The sequence below is a fragment of the Lynx canadensis genome, chromosome C1, assembly GCF_007474595.2.
Source record: "Lynx canadensis isolate LIC74 chromosome C1, mLynCan4.pri.v2, whole genome shotgun sequence".
Classification (NCBI taxonomy): domain Eukaryota; kingdom Metazoa; phylum Chordata; class Mammalia; order Carnivora; family Felidae; genus Lynx; species Lynx canadensis.
Genome location: NC_044310.1, coordinates 61981005 through 62003352, shown reverse-complemented (window position 1 = coordinate 62003352; position 22348 = coordinate 61981005). Strand labels below are relative to the sequence as shown.

Below are 22348 nucleotides of genomic sequence, written 5' to 3'. Positions count from 1 at the left end.
GTTTAGGTTAGCAGTTTTATTCTTGAGCCACTCGAACTCACATGTTATTCTTTATTTTCCGTGTCATATTACAAATGTGGGACCTAAGACACATTTCACAGACTGAGAACTATTTGTAAAGCTTCTGTAGAACAACTTGCCATAGAAGACAGTCATATTTTCCTCTTACCTGATAGACTCAAATCTATTTCATCATGGTCAAAAGAAAATCTTGTTAAGAAAGTGTTGTTAAATAACAGCAGATAGGGGAGTTTTTCAAGATCAGAAAAGTTGGTGTGTAGAGATCAACTTTGCCAATATTGTCCTGCATCAAGGACTGAGTTATAGATTCTCTGATTTACTGATTAAATGCTCATGGAGAAGAATGGTCACTGGAAATAGTGACAAACACTGCTTGAAGCAGTGTGTGGTTCACCCTCACCCAGGTTGCCAGACACACTGACTAAGCACACGGGTGTATTACAACAGTGGCAGAAATTCCTGATGGACACTCCACTTCCTCCCTATATGATTTTTATTTATAACGGTTTTCACTTTATAGCTGTACTTGGTGAAAGACCTATGATTTAGGCTCCTTTTATGTAATATGCAACCCTCTTGCTTGGGGCATGATTTAATTCTTTTTTAAGATAGAAAAGTAATACTCGGGGCGCCTGGGTGGCGCAGTCGGTTAAGCGTCCGACTTCAGCCAGGTCACGATCTCGCGGTCCGTGAGTTCGAGCCCTGCGTCGGGCTCTGGGCTGATGGCTCAGAGCCTGGAGCCTGTTTCCGATTCTGTGTCTCCCTCTCTCTCTGCCCCTCCCCCGTTCATGCTCTGTCTCTCTCTGTCCCAAAAATAAATAAACGTTGAAAAAAAAAAAAAAAGAAAAGAAAAGTAATACTTGCTGGTAGTCTTTACTAATCAGAGCTGTGAAGAGTATTGTGCTTCTTGTAATGATCTGCTTAAAGCAGATAAATAAATATTATTGTTGCTAGAACTCAGGATGCACTGTATCCGTTGCTATTTCTTTGAGTACAGCTGTTTCTTCCAACATAGGAGACTGAAATTCCTGCCTCTTACTAACACACCCAAAGCCCCAGTACAGCTGTGAAACTTTTTCTGACTGTCATGACAGACTTCAGAAGGAACACTTTTTTTAATGTTTATTTATTTTGAATTAAAATTTTTAAAATATTTTATTTATTCTTGTGTGAGAGAGAGACAGAGAGACAGAGCATGAGCGAGGGAGGGCAGAGAGAGAGAGAGAGAGACAGAATCTGAAACAGGCTCCAGACTCTGAGCTGTCAGCACAGAGCTGATGTGGGGCTCAAACTCATGAACCACGAGATCATGACCTGAGCCAAAGTGGGATGCTTAACCGACTGAGCCACCCCAGAAGGAACACTTCCGGGCACCCCAGAAGGAACACTATCGGAAGTAATGAGAAAGGACTTCTTTAATAATAAATTATCTCTTACCTGTCAGGCAATAACCTAACCTAGATTACTAATGATGCATCAACTTATCAAATCACTTTCTTATCCTAGGGAGAATCCACAAGATGGTTTATAGAAAATAACATGCCAATCCTATCTCCTCACCCCCCAGTTGGCCCAAAGACTAACCGTGGCCATAGTGTTCTGGTTGATGAAGGACATTCCAGTCCAATAACACTGGTGAGTCTTATAAAACACTCTGTCATGTGCCATCCCAACTAATTTATAATTTCCAATGACTCTCAGAAAGAATTCTATTTGTCTGTATAATTCTGTGAATCCTACTAAATGACAATGTGGTTTTGTATCTGTTCAACTGTCTTTACTGAATGTCCCAGTTACAATCAATATCACCCCTTTCAAATTATTTTGAGAGAGAGGGTACAAGTGGAGGAGGGGCAGAGAGAGAGAGAGAGAGAGAGAGAGAGAGAGAGAGAGAAAATCCCAAGCAGGCTCTGCACTGCCAGCACAGAGCCAGATGCAGGGCTCAAACTCATGAACCGTGTGATCATGACCTGAGCCAAAGTCGGACACTTAACTGACTGAGCCAGCAAGGTGCCCCATAGATTAGTGTTCTTGAAGTGAAGATTATTTATGTTACTTACATACCGAAATGACTTCACTGGCTCCGTGACATGTTTAGAAAACCTGGATTCTTCCACCTGACATTTAAAACTCTAAGCCCTATGACCTCAATTTAGCCAACTCAATATTTCCCCTCATGATTACCCTTTAGCACCCTACAATACAGCAAGATTGTGGAACCATGAGTCGTTCCACATATGTTCTGTGTTTTCTGACCTCTGGGTTTTGTCTTGCTGCTCCCTCCACTCTCACCTTATCTGTAAAACTTATTTATGCACACAAACTCAGTCATACTGTATAGCATGGTGGGCTATATACTTATATTTGTGTTTCTTTTATCAAAAGTATGTACACATACCCTAACAAAAATACTTAAATATACAGAGATTCTGTTTAAAGAAATTTCATGCCGACATTTCATTCCAGTTTGGTTCACTTATAATATAGAGATGATATTTGTTTGAAAGAAGGTAAGGTAGCTTGAAACAATATAGATACAGGAAAAGATTTGCAAAATATTTGCTGGAGGTTGATGGTTTAAGTTGTAAATGAATTGCTTGATCACATCTTTATTCTTATTTTATGTGGCCTAATATATTTTCTTGTTAGCATGAACATTTTTTTGGATTGCACAATATTTGTAGAGAAATTGCAAAGCTTTCCCAGATTGTTGAAGTAGGTTCATCGCATATAGTGTTAAGCTTTGACATTTTTCAAAGGTAAATATGTTTTGACATTTCCCGATGAACAGCTCAAGTTATGAAAAGCAACCGTTTTCCCTTTGTTGATACCATATTTCCAAGCTTCATTTAAATGTATACGTACACAAATAATTCTTTTTGGTTTTGGATGGCAAATTCACTAGGCTCTCAAAAGCTTAACCCGGTTGAAACAAAAGAAACAATCAAGTGCTGTTTTCCATCTTCCCACCTGTTTCAGAGAGGAAAAACCCTTGAAAGGCTTTCTTTTCAATTTTCCAGCTGAACACCCTCAATAAGTAGTTTATGATACATCCAGGAGATCTTAATGTGGCAGGAGTGAGAAAGTAATTTAAAAATTACAGGAAACACTGACACCAGCACTTCAGAAGCCTTTCTATCTGGTAAAACACCATTCTTCACTTGGTCACCCCCTATGGTGCAAAAGCACCATAGGGGATACCTATTGTGATCTCTGAATTGTAGTTCCCATTTTACAGAATTCAAATCTTCCTTTTAATTCTCCCAACTTGGATACATATCCTTTAAATTTGACTCCTGACCTCTGTGTGCCATTGAGATGGAGAAAATAATCCTTTTGGGATATTGTCATTGATTTTTCTTTTAACTTTCTTGAATAAAGAAAGAAACCATCCAGTGAATAGTTATTGCACTTGGTCACTAATTGAACCTAAACTTTCAGAGTAGCATATAGGCTTTTAGCTACACCATTCCCATTAAAACTGTGGAAAACCATTCAACTAATTCTGTACAAGCTTGGGAAATTCACCCCTGGAGATCTTCTACTAAGAATTAAAAATGCTCAGCTAAGCTGAGTAACCACCAGGTAGTCAGTTTCAATTCACATTCTGGTACAGTTTTGAAAATGTTAAGCTACAGTGCCGTATTTATTCCAAGAAAATATATTACAAACAGTTTCAAATATAGCAAAATTTAAGGTGGCTTCTGATGTGAACTACAACAGTTTGTAGCTCACAGCTGTTAGTTGAATGATGCAGATTTGTTTTTAGAGATAAATGTAATCAGTTAAACATTTGACTGCCATATTCATCTAACTGAATGATATCTGTATGCAAATGGGGGAAATAAAATTTAGAGCACAGAAGCGAATAGATCATGTTCTAGTTTATAGTAACCTGCTTTCTTGAATTCCTACATTAGATTTTCCATGTGTTTGTGTTCAGTTGAATTATTTGACAAGAGAGAGTCTTAAGCATATTTGTTTTACAGTGTTAAAGAATTCTTTTGGATGATCTGATTTCCTTGTTCAGAAACCTCTAGTTTGATATATCTTTGTGGGTTTTAAGACATTTTGCCTTTTGGCTCATAGAATCTTGTGTTCTATTTCTTTAAATCAAATGTTGCCTTAGTCAATCCACTAAGGATTCCATATAGGTCATGAAAGAGGTTTGTGTGCAGAGACCCAAGATAGCAATGACTTAAATATAACGGTGCCTTCCCTACTGTAACACACTTACGTGAGTTTCAGCTGTTGTGCCCAGTGCTACTGTGTGAGCTCATCAAAAGCTCAGACTCCTATTGTGTCATTGATCTGCCAAACTTAGTGTGTTGTCTTCATATACATAAGCCAGGATGGCATATCACCATGTGAATATTTCAATCTGAGGGAAGGGGGTAAAGGGAAAGTGACAGCACATCTCTTCGATATAGAGGTTTCATGTATCACTTCTGCTCACATCTAGTTGGCCAAATCTTAGGCATACATCTGTACAGAGTTGCAAGAGATGCTGGGAAATATAGTTTTTATTTATGAGAGCCACGTTCCCTGATGAAAATTCTATTACTAGTGAAGAAAGAAAAACAGATACTGAGCAATATTATTTTTGATACCCTTCCCATGTCTGTCTCAACAAGTAGCTTTCCTTACTTCGATGTTCAAAGTTATCATTCTTCTTCTCTGCTCATCCATTTTCTTCCCTTGATCATCCATTTGGATAAAATGCTTCTGTGAAAACTTGAATTTGTCCTAGTCTCATTGGTGTATTCCAAACAACATTTAGTTCTAAGTCCTGTTAGTTCTTAGATATTCTGTTATTGTTGCTATTGTCTCTTTGGCAGTGTTTGTGTGGTTTATTTGGCACTAATTGTCTTGCGTTGCATTAGATGTTAAAAATTACTTTTTATTTTCCTCATAGTGCCTATAGTTGGAATCCAGTGAATGTTGACTTAACAAAATCGGACATTTAGTGACATATGACATACTTGTAAAGATGGCACTCAGACCAAATTATGGTGGTAGGAGCTGTCTCATCATTTTTTATGTATTTACACAACACTTTTCCAGAGTTGAATATTTGTTGTTCACTGTTCTTGAGTCAGTGCATTTATACACCATCCTTCTAACTCTCTTGCCCAAATATACATGAGTTATTCTCAACAAGTTCCTACTTTTTGTTGTAATAGAACAATGGAGCCAAAAACCTTGTTTTTCCTTCTTGAAAGGTTGCTGATCTTTATACTAAACTTAAAATGTTCTGTCAGTGGCACAAAAAGCATTTCTGATGCTCCATACCCGCACTTTTTATATTCTTTATAGTACATTCTTGATTAGAAAATGCATCAGTCAGGGTCTCAGCAGGAAACAGATGGCTCACACAAATAGGGTAATTAGGAAGAGTTTAATGAAGAAACTATTTACAAAGATGCCGGCAGGGTTAAGGAAAACCAACTGGGGATGTTAAGCGTGCTGGGGTCAGCACAATGGGAAACCACAGCACCTAGACCAGAGAGGGAGATGGAAGGATTGGGTATCAGCACCAGCAGGCAGGACTTGTCAGCTAGGAGAGGACTGTCTGACAGGAGCTGTGGACTCAGCTGACCCATCACACACAACCTTTGGTGGGAAGGGTCCAGGAGAATTAAGACCCCAACCTCTTGCCTCTTGTCTTCCGATCCCCTGCCAGTGCCTATCATCGGCCAAATCCAACTGGAATCCTGAGATTAGTTGGTGCAGTCAGTAAAGAAATGACTCCCAGAGGGCAGAGCAGGGCAGAGAAGGCAGAAGAGGGGCAAATGGAAAAGATCCAGCCTAGAAAACCTCTCCATTTTTACACAGTGTTTTCCATATGCCGGTTACTGTTTTTCATTTTTACTTTTCTGATATTTCAAGGGAGAAGTTGAATAAATGGTAATGTATTATAGTTAGGCATCCGCCTTTTCTCTTTTTGAATCATATTGTCTGCTTTTACTTCACCATTCTTAAGATGTAAAGGACTCAACAGTAGTTTATGTTGAAAACATTTAAATGGAAATGAGTCCATTCCAATCATATCTCTTTAGATCTCTAAAATAGGAACATTATTCAAGGTAACATTTAATTGAGCAAAGCCATTTTCATGCACCGAATAAATTAGGTATTGTCAGCAAGTTTACAAAATGAATAAAATACAGGAACCTAACAGAGAACATCTCCTTTGTCTAGAATACTCTATAATTGTGGCATTTAGTTATGTAGAGGACTTCCACACCATATGTTTTAACAAATACTTTGGGTCATAAGGCTATGTATAATGGAAGGACATAATTAAAGTTTAATCTGTTCAGTAAAAAGGCACCATTAATTACTCTAGGCAATTTGTTGGGTTATTAATTGGTTCTGGAAACATGTCAAGATACTAATTTAAATGGAATTTTTTTCCCTAATTGTCTAGACAGCCCCTCGACCATACACTGCCCCAGGAAATATGCAGCCTCCAATTCGATTAAAGCCTCTTCCCAGTAATCCTGCAGTAGGAACCGCTCCAAAGATAACTTCGGGGTCCAGATTGAAAACCTCATTGCTGGAAAATGAAGCTCCATTTCCCATTGGGGTAAATGTTACTTTTTCAAGAAATATCTTTTTATCCTTCATTAGAATATTAGATTACCAAGGTTTTAAGATACAAAGATTCAATTAATCTACTCAGTGAAATTTATATTGTGCACTTATTAAGCATTTACCATGTACTTCTGTTTAATTACATCTTACTCTAACTGGAAGGCCTATGATTTCTGTGCTATTAGGCAAAAAGAGTAAGGAATAGATTTGTAATAATATAAGGTCACCTTTCATTAATTCGAATGGATGTGTAAAAAACAAAGAGAAACTTTTTATAGCCAGGTATGACTTCTATCAGAATAGACCCAGTGTTGACTGATTCTAAATTTTAAATGCATGAAACCTCGAAAATGAAACTCTCCAAGAATAGGCTTACATTTGCATGCTGACTTACTTTACCATCAGTGTATGAAATTGCTTCAAGTTTGACTCTGGAGAAAGTTGGATACAGAAGAAAAAGAATGTCCATCTTTAAAAAATGGTGAATTAATCACACATAGGAGCTTGATTTGCTTCATTTTCAAGGTTATATCTCTGGTAATTTGAACTTATTTTAATAGAGCTCAGGAGGGAGATGTGGTAAACATAAAATATGAGTTAGTTAAGCAGGGAGGAATCATTAGAACATTCAGTAATTAGGGAGGGTATCCTTTGGATTTCCAACATGAAGAAGAAACATTTGCGAGCTTAAGAAAGAATCTGTTTCACGAGTTCAGTTGTCACTGTATTCAAATAGGTGAATTTAGTTCCATTTCTTATTAGGAAATATAAGACATATGAAATTAAGATATTTTTTTCTTTTTTTGAAATTAAGATTTTTTCATCTAGAATTGACAGATAACCTTGATACTAAGAAATTAATTCAGACAAATAATTGTGTTTCATGATAAAAGTATAAATATAACTCTAACAAATAACTAATATTTTATCCATTTAATATGCTTTTCAGCTTATGAAGCACTTTTCCCAAACCTTTAGTTAATTTAATAGTTGTTTCCTAGAAAGCAGGAGAAACTAAACCAAGAGTGGTAGCACTTTGTATAGGGAATGGTGCTTAGGGCTAGGCAGAAGCTTGTGAATTCATAAGTCAATTAAGCTGACCTTCTAGGATCAGCTAGAAAGCCTAGAGGTTTCCTGTTTCAGCTAGTGTCCAGGAACGGTCAGATCCTGAGAGATTGTCTCAGGTTAACTAAAATAATACAGAACAAGTTCATTTTTCTCCTTTAGTAAACCAAAATAGGGAGCCAAATCATAATCAAGGGCCATTAATTCACCAGACATCAAATAATCAAAGCTGTAGAAACAGGTCATTATCCCTCTGCAGATAGACCTACATGGGAAGCCAGATCACAATGAGAAGGTTGCCTAGTGAGCATGGAATCAGAATGATGGTATGTAGGGGGATGGAATCAGATTAAAATGGCTTGATGTACCTATCTCATCTTAGGAATGGGCTTGCCAAAGGTACCAGAAAACTCAAAGGTCTTTGGCTAAAATCCTGTGTATCTTCCTGGGATAATTTTGCCATAGGACTGGAAATATTTAAAGTCCAATAGGTGGGATTTTCTCTCCCCTAGATAGTGCTGGGATATACTTTATACTTTCCACATTTGCCAACGTGATTATATTTTTTCCTAAGCTCCTATACTTTGGTAGACACATTTTCCTGTTAGATACATAAATACTATCAGTCAAGTAATATTCAAGTTCTGCTGGCTAGGGAGGGATTTTTTTTTTTTCTTTCAGGTGATTTTCCAGCTCTGCTCTGAGACACTGGGTGGATTTATTAAATCTGCATAGGGCCTTATACTTTCCTGTTTTCAAGTTTTGGGGTATGAGCAAGAGATAGCCACTTAGTGGTAGCTTACTTAGGCTGACAAGGTTGAGATCAATTCCATGTTAATTTAAATTAGGTAAACTTATACTTTTCATTTAGTAAATATTTATCAGGCACTTACTATGGACTAGATACTGCTCTAGGCATTGATGATATGTCAATTATCAAGGCAGACAAAAGTCTCTAACTTACTGGAGTTTTTACTGTAATATACATAGGCAAACTCTACTGGCCAGAAATACAAGTAATTTTTTCCATGGCCTTGATGATGAAGATGATTTAATATAAAATCAGACTAGAAATTTCTCAAGAATAGTAGCCTGTATGATTGCTGAGTATGTAATGAGTACCCACTAAATTCTTATTGCTTTCTTAAAGAGTTTAATGAAGAAACTATTTACAAAGATGCCAGCATTCCCAAAGTTACGCATATGAGGAGAATCTTTTGAAGGGAAAATAGAAATAAGCAAGTTTCTAAGCATCAGGAATGAGGATCTTTGATTTAGGCAAAACCAATTTGGTCAAAACAGGGTGGTTAAGAGGCAACTGAGTAAAAATAGTGACTTGATTGAAAATGATTATCCTTAGAATGAGAGTTTCTCATACACTACTGATAGGTATAGAAATTGGTACAACTATTTGTGAAGACAATGTGGGAATATCAATATTTTAAATGAACATGCTCAAGCATTTTTATATATAGGAATTTATTTTAGGAATATACACATATGTGCAAAGAAATAGATTCAAGAATATTTAATATTATAATACTTGCAATAGTGAACAATTGAAGACACCTAACAATGTAATAGGATGTTGTATAAAAATATTATAGTTTATTAAAGTATGTTAAACAAAATAATAAGGTAAACTTATCTGTACCAGCATGGAAAGATGTCCAAGACACTTTGGGCTAAAAAAGCAAGGTAAGGAATGGCATATTAATTTTTTAAAAAATTCACTAATCCATTTCCAAATAAGGCATACCATTGACTGATAACTACTTAGAAAAAAACAAAACAGAACAAACCCAAAGCCTCAAAGTTTGGATTCATTGTTCTTATTTTATTGTTGTTATTTTCACTTAATTTATATTTGTATTACAATATCAATGCACCCCATCACAGAAAAATCAGAAAATGTGAAAAAAGAAAAATGAGAACATAAATGGCACCTACATATCAACTATTTAACAATTCTGAATTCCTTGGTGCCTATTTAAATCCCATTATGGTCACATAAATGTTGCTTTCAATCAAAATATGAACCATATGTGCCTTTATTTATCCTCCTTTACTTATTTAGCAATGAGAAATGTTTGGAGAATGACTCCCTTTTATTAACAATAACTTTTCATTATATTAAAGCATCTCAAAGAATAAATTGACTGAAAACACCATACCAAATAAATGGGTATAAAATGGATAAAAGTGATTAAACATGCCTTAAAGTGTGGGAAACTACCTCAGATACACAAAAATGACCAATTTATGAAAATTCAAATACTCAAATATACTTGAAAAATGTGATATAATTATTGATTATACCTTTGGTGCTCTTTAATTTTTGATTGATACATTTTTTTGCAAATAATACAAGGTGGAAATAATATAAGGTGGAAAATTATATGCTCCAATAATCCAAATCCCAAAAGGCAACCCTTAGTTCAAAGTCTTCCTGTCATCCTTGATTTTTATCAAAATCCACATACAAATTATTTAAAAGAAATGTGTGATCACATTGCATGGACCTTTTTATGTCAGGATGAATAGATTCATACTGTTCTTTTTGAAGCCTGGTGAGAATCTATTACAAAGACCACAAAAAATTGTAATTAAATATTCTATTGTTGGACTTGATGGTTCAACTAAATTTGGTGTGCATGTGTGTGTGTGTACCCTTATACACATTTATATCAATGTATTGTGCAGTATCTTAGTAGGATTTATTTCTACAAGTTGAATTTCTAGGAGAAAAATTTCTAGTCTTTGGGTCAGAGTCTGCATTTAGTTCCTAGATATTATATTATCAAGGGATGTAATAACACCAGGATGGGTGAAAATCAGTGTGAAAAAAGTAATAATAACACTCCACTGTTAAGTGGATTATCTAACCCTGCTTCAAAGTACAATACTCCAAACTTCCTGACTTTAAATTGTTTAATTGTGCTGGTCCCCATAGATTTAATGGGTTGATGAAGAAAAATCCCAAAGTACTTTGAAAATGCCATAACTGTGTATTTGGCTTAAAAATACACTTAAATAAGGTTAAAATTTTTTGAAAATTTAACTTGCTGTGGATATTACAAAAAGCCACTTTTCAATAAAAACATGAAGTGTTTTGAGTTTGCCTATTGATGTCAGTTGTGTTTACATGCAATGTAAACCATAGTCTTAAAATTTGGGGCTATGTGGTCACTACTTCTGTTTTACTGGTTGTTATGTCATGAAATGTGATTACAGGGCAAGAAAGCAGTGATGAAGTTCAAGAACTCCATGGACAATTCACAGGAAGTGAATCGCTATCAACTTCCAAACATTAACAATTACATGATGCCTATTCCTCCTTCACCTCCTCCCCACAAAGGAAAAATCACAAGGGAAAATAGACTTGAATCATGGAGAAGGAGAAGATTTCGTCCAACCACTGCTCCCAATGGCTTAGAGCCTCTCTTTACCAGGGTGAATATGGAATCAAGTTTTCTTTTATTAATTTAGCACAGATTACATTGTGCTTTTAAATTTCTGGATGTATAGTAAAAATGAATCTAGGGAAATCAAATGCAAATGCCTTACAAAAATAAGTATAATAATTTTATAAATGTAATTGTAAGCTTGAATGCATCTGAAATCAGATACTTGAGTAGTTCAGTTCAGGAATTTAGCACAATTAATTAAAAAATCCAGTCAATCTTGAGGTCAAATTTAGTTTGTACTATGCCCATTTCCAAATTATTTATTTCCTTCAATTTGCCCATTCAATCACGTGTTATCAGAAGTATTTTAACATGTAATTTGTGAAAATTTAGAGACTTAAGTATACCAAAAAACATAACATGCCACATCAAGTATCTATTAGAGCTTCCTTTTAGTGATTTTTGGGAAATATTGTATAATATTTTCTTTCAGTGTTCTTTGAAAATAGTAGAGCTTGTTGTACTCATTTTCTCAAAATACTGATTAAAAAAATAGCCCTAAGACCAGTTAGACTGTACGGGGCACTTTATAGGACAAAGGCAAAAGATCTCTTAATTTTTATCATGTAAATACACAACTAATGAAAATTATATGTAACTTCTGTGATTATTAGCAGATAGGTAGGTCTACCTTTCACTGATTGAGAATCAGGGAGTGAAGTTCCGACTTGCACACAGACTGCGTACTGACTCTTCTAAACCAGCCTCATTACAGCATTCTTTTTTGACCTCATTCCATATCTGAATCCCACAGCTCTCTGCATCAATAACCTCAAAATATTGGGACTGTCTTCCTTGCACTTGCCCAAATTTTCTCTTTTCCATTTTCACCATTATTCTTCCTTTGTTATAGCTTCTGAAGAACTTTGTATTCCTCATGTCAGAGGTCCACTGTCCCATGGGTCCTCAATTTTACCTTTTTCCACTGCCCTGTCATTCTCCTCTCTAATTTGGATTTTCATCCTCCCTGTAACATACATCTCCGTCTCTCAGCGTACCCAGGCTTCCACAGAGGAACTGAATTTTCTCTTCATGTGCTGTAGCCTGAGATTCGTCTTCTCTCCTCCAACAAAGTCCTCTGAAGAGTAGTTGGCTGTCGCTTAATAGTCTAACAAACAACTCCAGGCAGCTCAGCTTACAACAACAAAGGTTGATTTCTCTCTCTCTCTTTTTTCATTTTAATAGTTTTTAATTAATTTTTAAATGTTTTCATTTATTTTTGAAGGAGAGAGAGAGAGAGAGAGACAGAGAGACAGAGCATGAGCAGGGGAGGAACTGAGAGAGAGGGAGACACAGAATTCGAAGCAGGCTCCAGGCTGTCAACACAGAGACGGATGCAGGGCTCGAACCCACGAACCGTGAGATCATGACCTGAGCTGAAGTCGGACGCTTAACTGACTGAGCCACCCAGGCACCCCTAACAGTTTTTATTTAAAGTAGTATATCAGATTACTTTATTCCTGTATCTTCTCAATGGTTTCTTCCTTATATTTGCCCTTTTCCTTTCCTACTTGGCGAGACTTGGCTTTACATTCAAGGATCTCTTTGTGGTCTTTGTCCAGTTTTAGTCTAGTGATAACCATCTTTCCAAGGTGAAGGCCCACCTTCTTTCGCTGTGCCTGCTCAATGCACATGTCCCATTTCTTCCTGTAAACCTGGACTCCTTTGCCAGTCTGCTGACCTTTGTAGTGTCCTTGCACAACCTATACTTCAGCATCCTTTTGGAGGGGCGTGGATCGAACGTTGTACTTCTGTCTCAGCTCTTGGGAAAGAGGGGAAGACCTAATCTTTCTGCGAATGTGGGAAGGTGCTTTGGGATGCCTTTTATGGTTCTTGCTTGGGTCGGAAGTCACAAGGAGTTGGAGCTTCATTTTGGCTGCTGGCGCTTCAGCAGTGGCTGGCTGCAGAAGGGAAGAACGGAGTTTATTTCTTGTTCGCATAATTGTCTGTTGTTGATCAGCTGCAATTTTGAGACCCAGACTGGAGAAATAGTCCCTGTCTGGGGTATGTCTGGGGTATGTTGCCTTCATGGACAACAGAACCATGGAAAGTTTTTAAGATTCCACTCAGCAGGGAAACGTGTTACTTCTGTTTGAATTCCACTACCAAAGCCTGACAGCGGTGGAAGAATTATCTTCCTCCCACGGAGTGGGGCAGTGAATATTTGGGCCAATAATAAAACCCACCATGTCTACTAACTTACCTCTGAACTGTACATGCTGGCATTGGTCCCCCTGCACTAAGCCAGCAAACGTGCTCTTGAAGTCTGTGGCCTCTAGTGAGAACAGTGAGTTTCTCATGATATTCACATGCTGGCAGCATTTGATCTTCTGATGTTAAAATATATTACAGGAATAAGCTCGACCCATTCATATTTTATTTTTTTTAAAAAAGGGTTTAAATATCTCATAAACCATAAGAACATATTAAATCTATATGTGCAAGTTAAATAACAGTAATCAAGCAAGCACCCATGTACACATCATTATTTCTTAACCAAGTAGAACACTGCTGTCATATTATGAGCCCCCATTTCCTGCCCCATCACATCCCCTACTGCTTCCCAGAGTAACCATCATACTGACTTCTTTCTTAACTGAGTCCTGTTTCTCTTCAGAGTTCTCTGATTTAGATGCATGAAACTTCAGAAATAAGCTCAAATCTACCATTGTAATGAAAGAACAATGTTTACAGGAGAAAGGAGAAAGAAGCTTTGGGTCAGAGTCCAAGTTTGGTTCCTTGATAGTTTTAAGAGCCTCTTCTGGATAAGTCAGAGAAGCCAGGTCATGAGAGTTTCCCAGGGAGATGGGGCTCACCAGGGTCAGGGCATCTAGGCAAGTCCTAGTGTGGGTCAGCCACTGGATGCGCTGGGCTTCTGCACTGGGCACGGAGGGGAGAGCAGGGACTTTTCCACCCTGTGGCCATGACAAGTGAAGTGCAGATAAGCATGTAAGCCAGCCTCCGCTGGGCGTTCTGCACTGGGGTTAGCAACACCATGGTGTTAGAGGGCATCCTGGCTTCCATAGACCTTAGCATGTCTGTCTTTTGAGTTACAGGGTTTTAGCCTGACTTGGTCTTTTGTTTCCAAACTTCTATTCTCTCTATTTGGAATCTCTGTTTGGGGAATGCTGGAGCTACTAGACTGAAACTGTAATATTCTTAGCTTTTCTCTTCTATTTTCTCATTCTTTTTTTTTGTTCTACTTGACAGGAGATTTCCACAATTTTATCTTCCACACATTCTACTGAGTTTTTTCCTTTGGTGCCTTATTTTAATTCTAAGAACTCACTTTTGGTTCACCGAATGTTACTTTTTTTTTTTTTTTTTTGAGAGAGAGAGAGAGAGCACACAGGGGAGGGGCAGAGAGCGAAAGGGGGAGAGAGAATCTTAAGCAGGCTCCACGCCCAGTGCAGAGCCCAATGTGGGGTTCAATCTCACAACCATCAAGAGTCAGAAGCTTAAATGGCTGAACCATCCAGGTCCCGCCACTCAATATTACTTTTAAAAATCATCTTGCTCTCTGGGGTGCCTGGGTGGGTCAGTTAAGTATCTGGCACTTGATCTTGGCTTAGGTCTTAATCTCATGGTTGCGTGATGGATCCCAGGGTTTACCTGCTTGGGATTCTCTCTCTCCCTCTCTCTCTGCCCCTCCCCTGCTCATGCCCCCTTTCTCTCTCAAAATAAATCAAATAAACTTTTTAAAAAAACAATAAAACATGTCTTACTCTATGATTTTGATTCTTTGGTATTTGTGGAGACTTTCTTGTGGGCTAATATATATTCAGTTTTTGTAAAGTGAATCTCTTAATATTGGGAATAGAGTTCTATAAATGTCCAGTAGATAAGAAATGTTAATTATGTCTTTCCTGTTTTCACATGCTTAGCATTCTTGTTTATCTGCTCTCTCAGTTCCTAACTTCTAGAGATAATTCATTCTCTGTAATTGTAGACCTGTCAGTTTCTCCTTATAATTATGTCAAATTCTGCTTTGTAATGTTGAGAATCCCTGGTCATATGCTCTCGGATTTAGGATTATTCTATTTTACTGGTGAAGTGATTCTTTATGATTAAAAAATGTTCCTCTTTATCACATTACTTTTAGCCTTAAGATCTCTGTTGTCTCAGTACTTATTTTCTTTAAATTAGTATTTAATATATAGTATTTAATATTATATATATGTGTGTGTGTGTGTGTGTGTGTGTGTGTGTGTGTATTCATTTTACTTTCAGCCTTTTAATATCTTTGAATTTAAACTTTAGGTTTTAAATGTATTTATGTAGCATGTGGATGCTTTGTGTTTATTTCAATCTGAAAATATCTGTTCCTTTAATAAGTGAGTTTAGGTCAATCACATTTATTTGATTTAGTAGTATACTTAGACTTACTTCTGCCATCTTCATTTGTATTTCCTACTTACCATGATTTTTCTTTGATAGTAGCATTTTATGCTATTATTGCCTACTGCCTCTTCCTTGAAACTTTCCTCCTTTGCCTTCCATGACACTCTAGCTTCATCTTTCTTTGCCATCTCCTTTTACCTCTCATCTTGCCTCCTTTGTGACTCTTCTTCATACTTATTAGCCATCACTACAGGCTTAGACCTTGACTCTTGTTTTTGTATTCCAGATGTAGTCATCTTGTCGCATGACTTCAGGAACTTCCTAGATGTCTCTTGGATTTGTCACTAGCTCCTGGGTCCTCAGGTATAGAATAAAATTGGCACAGTGGGGAAAGTCTTGCACTTTTCCTTCAGTAATTTGATTTACTTTATAGAAATCTAGAAAAGATTTAAGGAGAGGTGGCTCTCATGAGTAGTTTGTACATTAGATTTACTCATTTTATGCCTACCACCCCCAAAGCATCCTCCAAATCATCTTAAAAGGAAAAAAAAAAACATGTCAGAAAAGGCAAAGAAATAAGGCCTGTTCTTCTGTAGAGCACAGTCTCTGCCTTCTGTGATCTGTGTCTCTAGGGGATGATCCATGGAGCTAAATGACAAGGTGTGGTAGATCTTAAAGCCTGGCAAGTTGCTACTGTTCCCTGTTGCTTTGTTTTCTTTTGTTCTAGGACCAGCAGAGCTTTTATACTGCTTTTACAGACTCTGTGAGACTAGTTACACTGTTTTTACAGAAACTGTGAGACTAGTTACACTGCTTTTACAGACTCTGTGAGACTAGTTATACTGTTTTTACAGACTCTGTGAGACTAGTTACACTGCTTTTACAGACTCTGTGAGACTAGTTACACTGCTTTTACAGACTCTGTGAGACTAGTTATACTGTTTTTACAGACTCTGTGAGGCTAGTTACACTGCTTTTACAGACTCTGTGAGACTAGTTATACTGTTTTTACAGACTCTGTGAGACTAGTTACACTGCTTTTACAGACTCTGTGAGACTAGTTACACTGCTTTTACAGACTCTGTGAGACTAGTTACACTGCTTTTACAGAATCTGTGAGACTAGTTACACTGCTTTTATAGACTCTGTGAGACTAGTTACACTGCTTTTACAGAATCTGTGAGACTAGTTATACCGCTTTTACAGACTAGTTAGATTTTTCCCTGAGGTTTACCTCACACATCTGCAGATTTTTATGTTCTCACACAATATTGCTGGTCACCTCTATTAAAATGTGAATGGTTCCGTAAATGGTGTATATAAATGTGAAAACATAGGCTTTTAAATAAGAAGCTACTTAATTATTATAGTTACTAATCTAAAAAAAAACAAACAAACAAGGTTTGTTTTTATTTTTTTATATGTTTTATGAAATAAAGGACAAAGAGCTTCTCCAGGCATGAACTAGTCTGGGCTTTCTCTGTATCTGGTCAAGGTCCCCTCCCTACCTCCTACAGTCCCCATGAGTCCTGTGCAATTACTAGTGCCTGACTGGTAGATTCTGCTTCCCCTTAAATTTGACCTGGTTTAGCCAGCTTCTCCATCCATTCAGTTAACGTATCTCATAAAGCATGACCTTTTTCCCAGTAATTTGGGCTCAAAATCTAGGATTCCTTCTTCTGTCTGCATCGCACATCAGTTAATTGCTAAGTCCTCCAGATCAGAAATATCCAATAGAAATATAATGCAAGCCACATATACCATTTCAATGTCTCATAACTATACCAAAAAGGGTAAAAAGAAACATGTGAAATTAATTTTATTAACATATTGTATTTAATCAAGTGTATTCAACATATTATCATTTGAACATGTAATCAGTATGAGTTTTAATGAGCACTGTACAATGTTTTTCGTACTATGTCTTTGAAATTCAGTAAGCATTTTATATTTATGGTGCATCTCATTCAAATGAGCTGCCTTTCAAATGCCCAACAGCCAAGTGGCTGCTGTCCCAAGCTGTACATCTCTAGCACCTGGACGGTGGCTCATGTGTCTGATAATCCCTTTCCCTTCTCAGTGCCACATCCCCGGGTCAGGGACTGGCTACCTAACTCTTCACAGGGCTGTTGCAGTCATCTACATACTTCCATTATGCCTTTAAGTCAACAAATAGCTCAAGTTAGCTCTTATTGATTGTGACAAGCACTGTGCTAGGTGCTGAGGTTACCAAGATGAGTAAAGCCAAATCCTTATTCTCAGAAGGATTGCAGTATAGCAAGGGAGACAGAAATATCTACCATTAACCATGACACATTGTGGTGAGTATAGTCATAGTGGTATAAATAAAGCACAATGAAGGAAATACTCGCTTTGAGGAGATTGAAGAGCATTTCAGAGAGAAGATGACATTTGAAATGGGCTTTGAAAGAAGAGTAGGAAGCGAGCAGATGGACTCAGGGAGCAGAGGGTAAAAGGCAGGAAGGGGAAGCAAGAGCAAGCTGGGTCCATCTCAGTACTGACAGAACCTACATAATGCAATTAAATAAAACTTGATAGAATAGCTCCCAACATACTCCTCCCCTGATTAAAACCTTCACCAGCTTCTTTCCTAATGAAAGCAGGTATGTTTTATGCTTCATTGCTTTAAAATGTAGGTTTCATGATTATTCAGGTATGTTGAGACTTATAGATCAGGAGATGATTGTCATTGAAAGGACACTTTGCACTTAACAGTTCCCAAAAGGAAGGAGCATGCCATGTACGATAGTCAGGGTTCTATCCAGAATAAGGTTTGACCACATATCTGGGCATTGTGGCCCAGGTAAGCTGACAGATAAAACTAACCATCACATAAGTCATGCAGGACCACACAAGGCAGCACCAGGGTTGGTCAGGAGATTGGGAAGTGGGAGGGAAACATGGGCAAGAGCCTTTGTTGTGGTTTCTGAGAGAAGGAACAGGGAAGATGGGGTGAGCAGGTTTAGGATTGAACAGTATGAATAATTTCGACAGGCTCCAGAGTGTGGAAGCTGTCCTGAGTTGTCTGGTCCTAGAGAAGGGGGTTCTAAGGGCAGGGGAATATTGGCCCAGACTTTAAGAGCCAGGTCACAGAGGTAAGGGGAGGGTGGATGTGAGCTCTGGGTTGGTTAGTTTGTACATGAAAAGCATGCTCCCAGGAAAGTCATTTATCCTCTCTAGGAATTAGTCTTGGGAGAGGTAGTTTCCCCAGAGTCAGTAAGGCTCCAGATGTCAAAACATCAGAATAAAAACATATGCTTATACACTGGCATTCAAGGACTCTCATATTTTGACTCCTTTCCAGCTTTCCGCTCCCATCCAAGCTAAACTGAGCTACTCCCTGGACCCTCAGCTGGTTGGCCCACCACTTCCCCACCTCTGATCTGTGCTTTTTTCTGTTATTACTTTCTGCCTGATGCCTACTCCCTTTTAAATCATCTATATAACTTTTTTTCTTATTTGTTAGCTTTTAATAAAATGAAATGTTTATGTTTATATTCAATGATGGCAGCAATGATTCTATCTTCCATTTGATGGACCCTAAGCAAGTTCCAGGAGTTTTGCTCAGTGTTTTACATACATTTTCTCATTTAATACACACAATAAACTCAAGAAAGAGATGAGATAATTTATCCATATTAAAGATGAGGAAACTGAGGCAAGAAAGGTTAAATAATCTGGCCATCATCACATAACTAGTTAGTGGCAGACTAAGTGTATATACTCCCTATACTTACAGTTAAGAGCCTGCATTTGTAATCCTCAAATCCATATTATATGGAATTTATCTACAAGTCTTTTTTCTCTCAAATCCTTGAAGATATTAATCACAATTGGTCAGGTGCTTCTTCAATGCAGAGATGTTCTTTTCCTATGAATTGCCTGTGAGTGCCTGAGATATAAGAAGGAGGTTATATCTTCTTTCTCACTTCTCCCAGCCCCTGTGAGAGGCCTTATGTTCTGTAGTGATTGCTATACATCCTAATAGGATCCCATCTCTTCCTTTCTTCAAAAGGATTTTGTGGGGCACCTGGCTGGCTCAGTCAGTTGAGCATCTGCCTCTTGATTTCAGCTCGGGTCATGATCCCAGGGTCATTGGATTGAGCCCCGAGTTGGGCTCTACCCTGAGCATGAACCCTGCTTCGGATTCTCATTCTCTCTCTCTGTGCCCCTCTCCCTCACTCGTGCACTCTCTCTTTCTCTGTCTCTCTCTAAAATTAAAAAAAAAAATGATTCTGTTACTTTCTTATGTCCCTTATATATTCTGCTTAGTATCAATATTCATGTACTTTTGTTAATTGTCACTTCTACTCCCAGATTATGAAGCTTGTTGAGGGCAGGCATTTGATTTCACTTACACTTAATCAAGTGTTTATTAGTATTGTGTTCATAAAGAGGTATTACCTTATTATCCATACAAAAAATTAAACTCTGAATTGTACTATTTAGCTTATGGAAATATTATAGAAATAAATTATGCCTTTCAGACACAGATCCCTTTTCTTCAGCAACAAATAAAGTCTAACAAATGTTAGCTTTGTGAGAGAGATTGCATATTTCCTTTGTTTGACTTACTTTAACTTTTTTTTTTTAATTTCCATTCTAGTCAACGTATTATCTTGGTATTTTTTATTCTTGGTTTTCCTCACCAGTGGACTCAGATTTGAGAATGAAAAAGGAAAGCATCAGCATGATTTTAATATAGGATAATTCAACATATTTCACATAGGCTTGATTTATTTCAGGCACTTTCCTTTAAAGAATGTTTTCCCTTAAAATTAACATCGCAGTTTGGTAACTGCATTACTAAAAAAGACTTTTAAAAAGGTGCAAAAGCCAGTCCAACTGGCAGACCTTGACCTTGTAAGCTTTCCAGACTTTCTCACCAAAAGCAAAACGCAGCCAGATCTTTTCTACCTCTGAGCAGACTTACTGAATGTGTTCTGTTGAAGGAGATGAGGAAGGGAAGGTTCATGTGTCAACCCCACCTCCTCAAAATCTGGAGCTCTGATACCTCCAGAAGGGTTGAGACATTGGGGGGCATGCCAGGAATAAGCCCCAGACATGTGATATAGTGGGAAGAAAAATGGGCAAGAGGAGAGGGAAAAGAGGAAGCATAACGAAAGCAAAGGAGGGAGGAGGAGAGAACAAGGAAACACCAGCATGAAAGGAAAGAGAAAGAGAGGAACCAAATGAATACTGTGAGAAGAGGTTTCCCTTACAACCAGCTGCTTCTTGAATCCTTAGGATACGAACATCGAACAATGGCACACTCTTAACTCTGGCTCACTTGGGAATTTTCTCTCCCTAAGACCTGAATCAGAGTCAACATGGGGACTGCCTGCTACTCCTTATCCATGCTTTGAATCCATCTTTGTCACGACTTAGTTACCAAAGGTGTTGTCTAACAGGCCCCTGTGAATCCGTTTTCATGATGTGGTACCTATCGAGTTCCTATAAATGCAGAAAGCTTCTGACTTAGGGCAGTGTCATCGTACTGGCACTGTAGCTTTTGTCTCAGCAAAGGAAAGAATGTGGAATCCCTAACTGTTCCATGGCTGTGTCCAGTCAGATCAATGTTTATTAGGCCCTTGCTAGGTGTCAGCACTGGCAAGACGCTGGGGGCATAAAGATCAGTAAGATACTGTCTTTATCTACTGACAGTGAGAGGGATACAGGGGAATGGTTTCACTGCCATGTGACTTACAGACTTATATAGGTCTGGAGATTAAAAGCATTTGGTAGTGTCCGGACCACTACAATTAGTGCAGCTGCTGGGCCTTTAAAGGTATCAAAAGAAATTGCAAATAGTTGAGAGATAGTAGAAGTTAAGAATATAAGACATTTTTTTGTTATTTGAGAAATGTTGGACCTTATCCCATGGATACTGAGAATCTTTGGAGGACTTCAAGCAAAAGAATCACGTAATCTATTTAGTGACAATAGATCACTGTGATACCACAGAGGAAGGAGGTTTTGAGAGACATCAGGCTAGAAATAGGGAGACCAGCGAATAGAGTAACATCTCAGTTTTCTTGGAACAGTTCAAACGTGTGTTTGTTTTTTTCTAGTATAATTATTAGTAATACCTCTTTCACTGTGTCTCCCAGTTTGGATGATAAATTCTGTGGCCGCTCTACTAACTACAGATTTATCCCAGTGGCCTGGAGAAAGACTCTATGGTGCTTGGAGTTCATCAGGTCTTGGCTAAGTGGATGAAGAGGAGTGACTGCCCAACACTATCAGCAAGAACAGGCCCTTTGATCCCCTTAGAGTCTCTTAAGTCCACCTCTCACTCAGGCCTGAGCAGAGATAAAAGAGGGCCCAGTGAGCATTTAGTATATATATATACTAAATTTATTCATTTTTGAGAGAGAGAGGGACAGGGAAGGGCAGAGAGAGGGGGACAGAATCCCAAGCAGGCTCCACACTGTCAGCACAGAGCCCGATGTGGGGCTGTATGTCCAGAACCATGAGATCATGACCTGAGCTGAAATCAAGAGTCAGACGCTTAACTGACTGAGCCACCCAGGTGCCCCTGAAAATTGAGTATATTAATTGAATGCTAAATATTATACATATGTGATGGCTGACTAGTTAACCACTCAACGAGCATGCTGTTTATTTGTCAGCTCAGATTATACTTGCCTGAGATATCTGGAAAGAAATGAGAAGGAAAGTCATAAGCAAGTGGTACAGGAAGTAAGAAAGGTAACCCTTAGTTGTGCAAGGGCATGAGGCCCTGCTCTGGTTCCTGAAATGGAACTGAATGTTCATGGAAGGTTTTGATACTTGCTTGAGGACAGCAGAAAGGGCCGTGAAACCTTGTTAAAGTT

At 37.9% G+C, this 22348-nt stretch overlaps 1 protein-coding gene and 1 pseudogene across 2 annotated transcripts in view; one reads left to right on the top strand and one right to left on the bottom strand.

Annotated features, from left to right (window-relative positions):
* ERICH3 (glutamate rich 3) overlaps nt 1–22348 on the top strand; it is a 106430-nt gene that overhangs the window by 31894 nt on the left and 52188 nt on the right. For both annotated transcript variants that reach the window (XM_030325147.1, XM_030325148.1), the window contains 3 exons: nt 1528–1656; nt 6452–6610; nt 10918–11136. In XM_030325147.1, coding sequence (XP_030181007.1) covers nt 1528–1656; nt 6452–6610; nt 10918–11136 — 507 coding nt within the window. The remainder of the gene's footprint in view (nt 1–1527; nt 1657–6451; nt 6611–10917; nt 11137–22348) is intronic.
* Nucleotides 12558–13773, bottom strand: LOC115520619 (annotated as a pseudogene).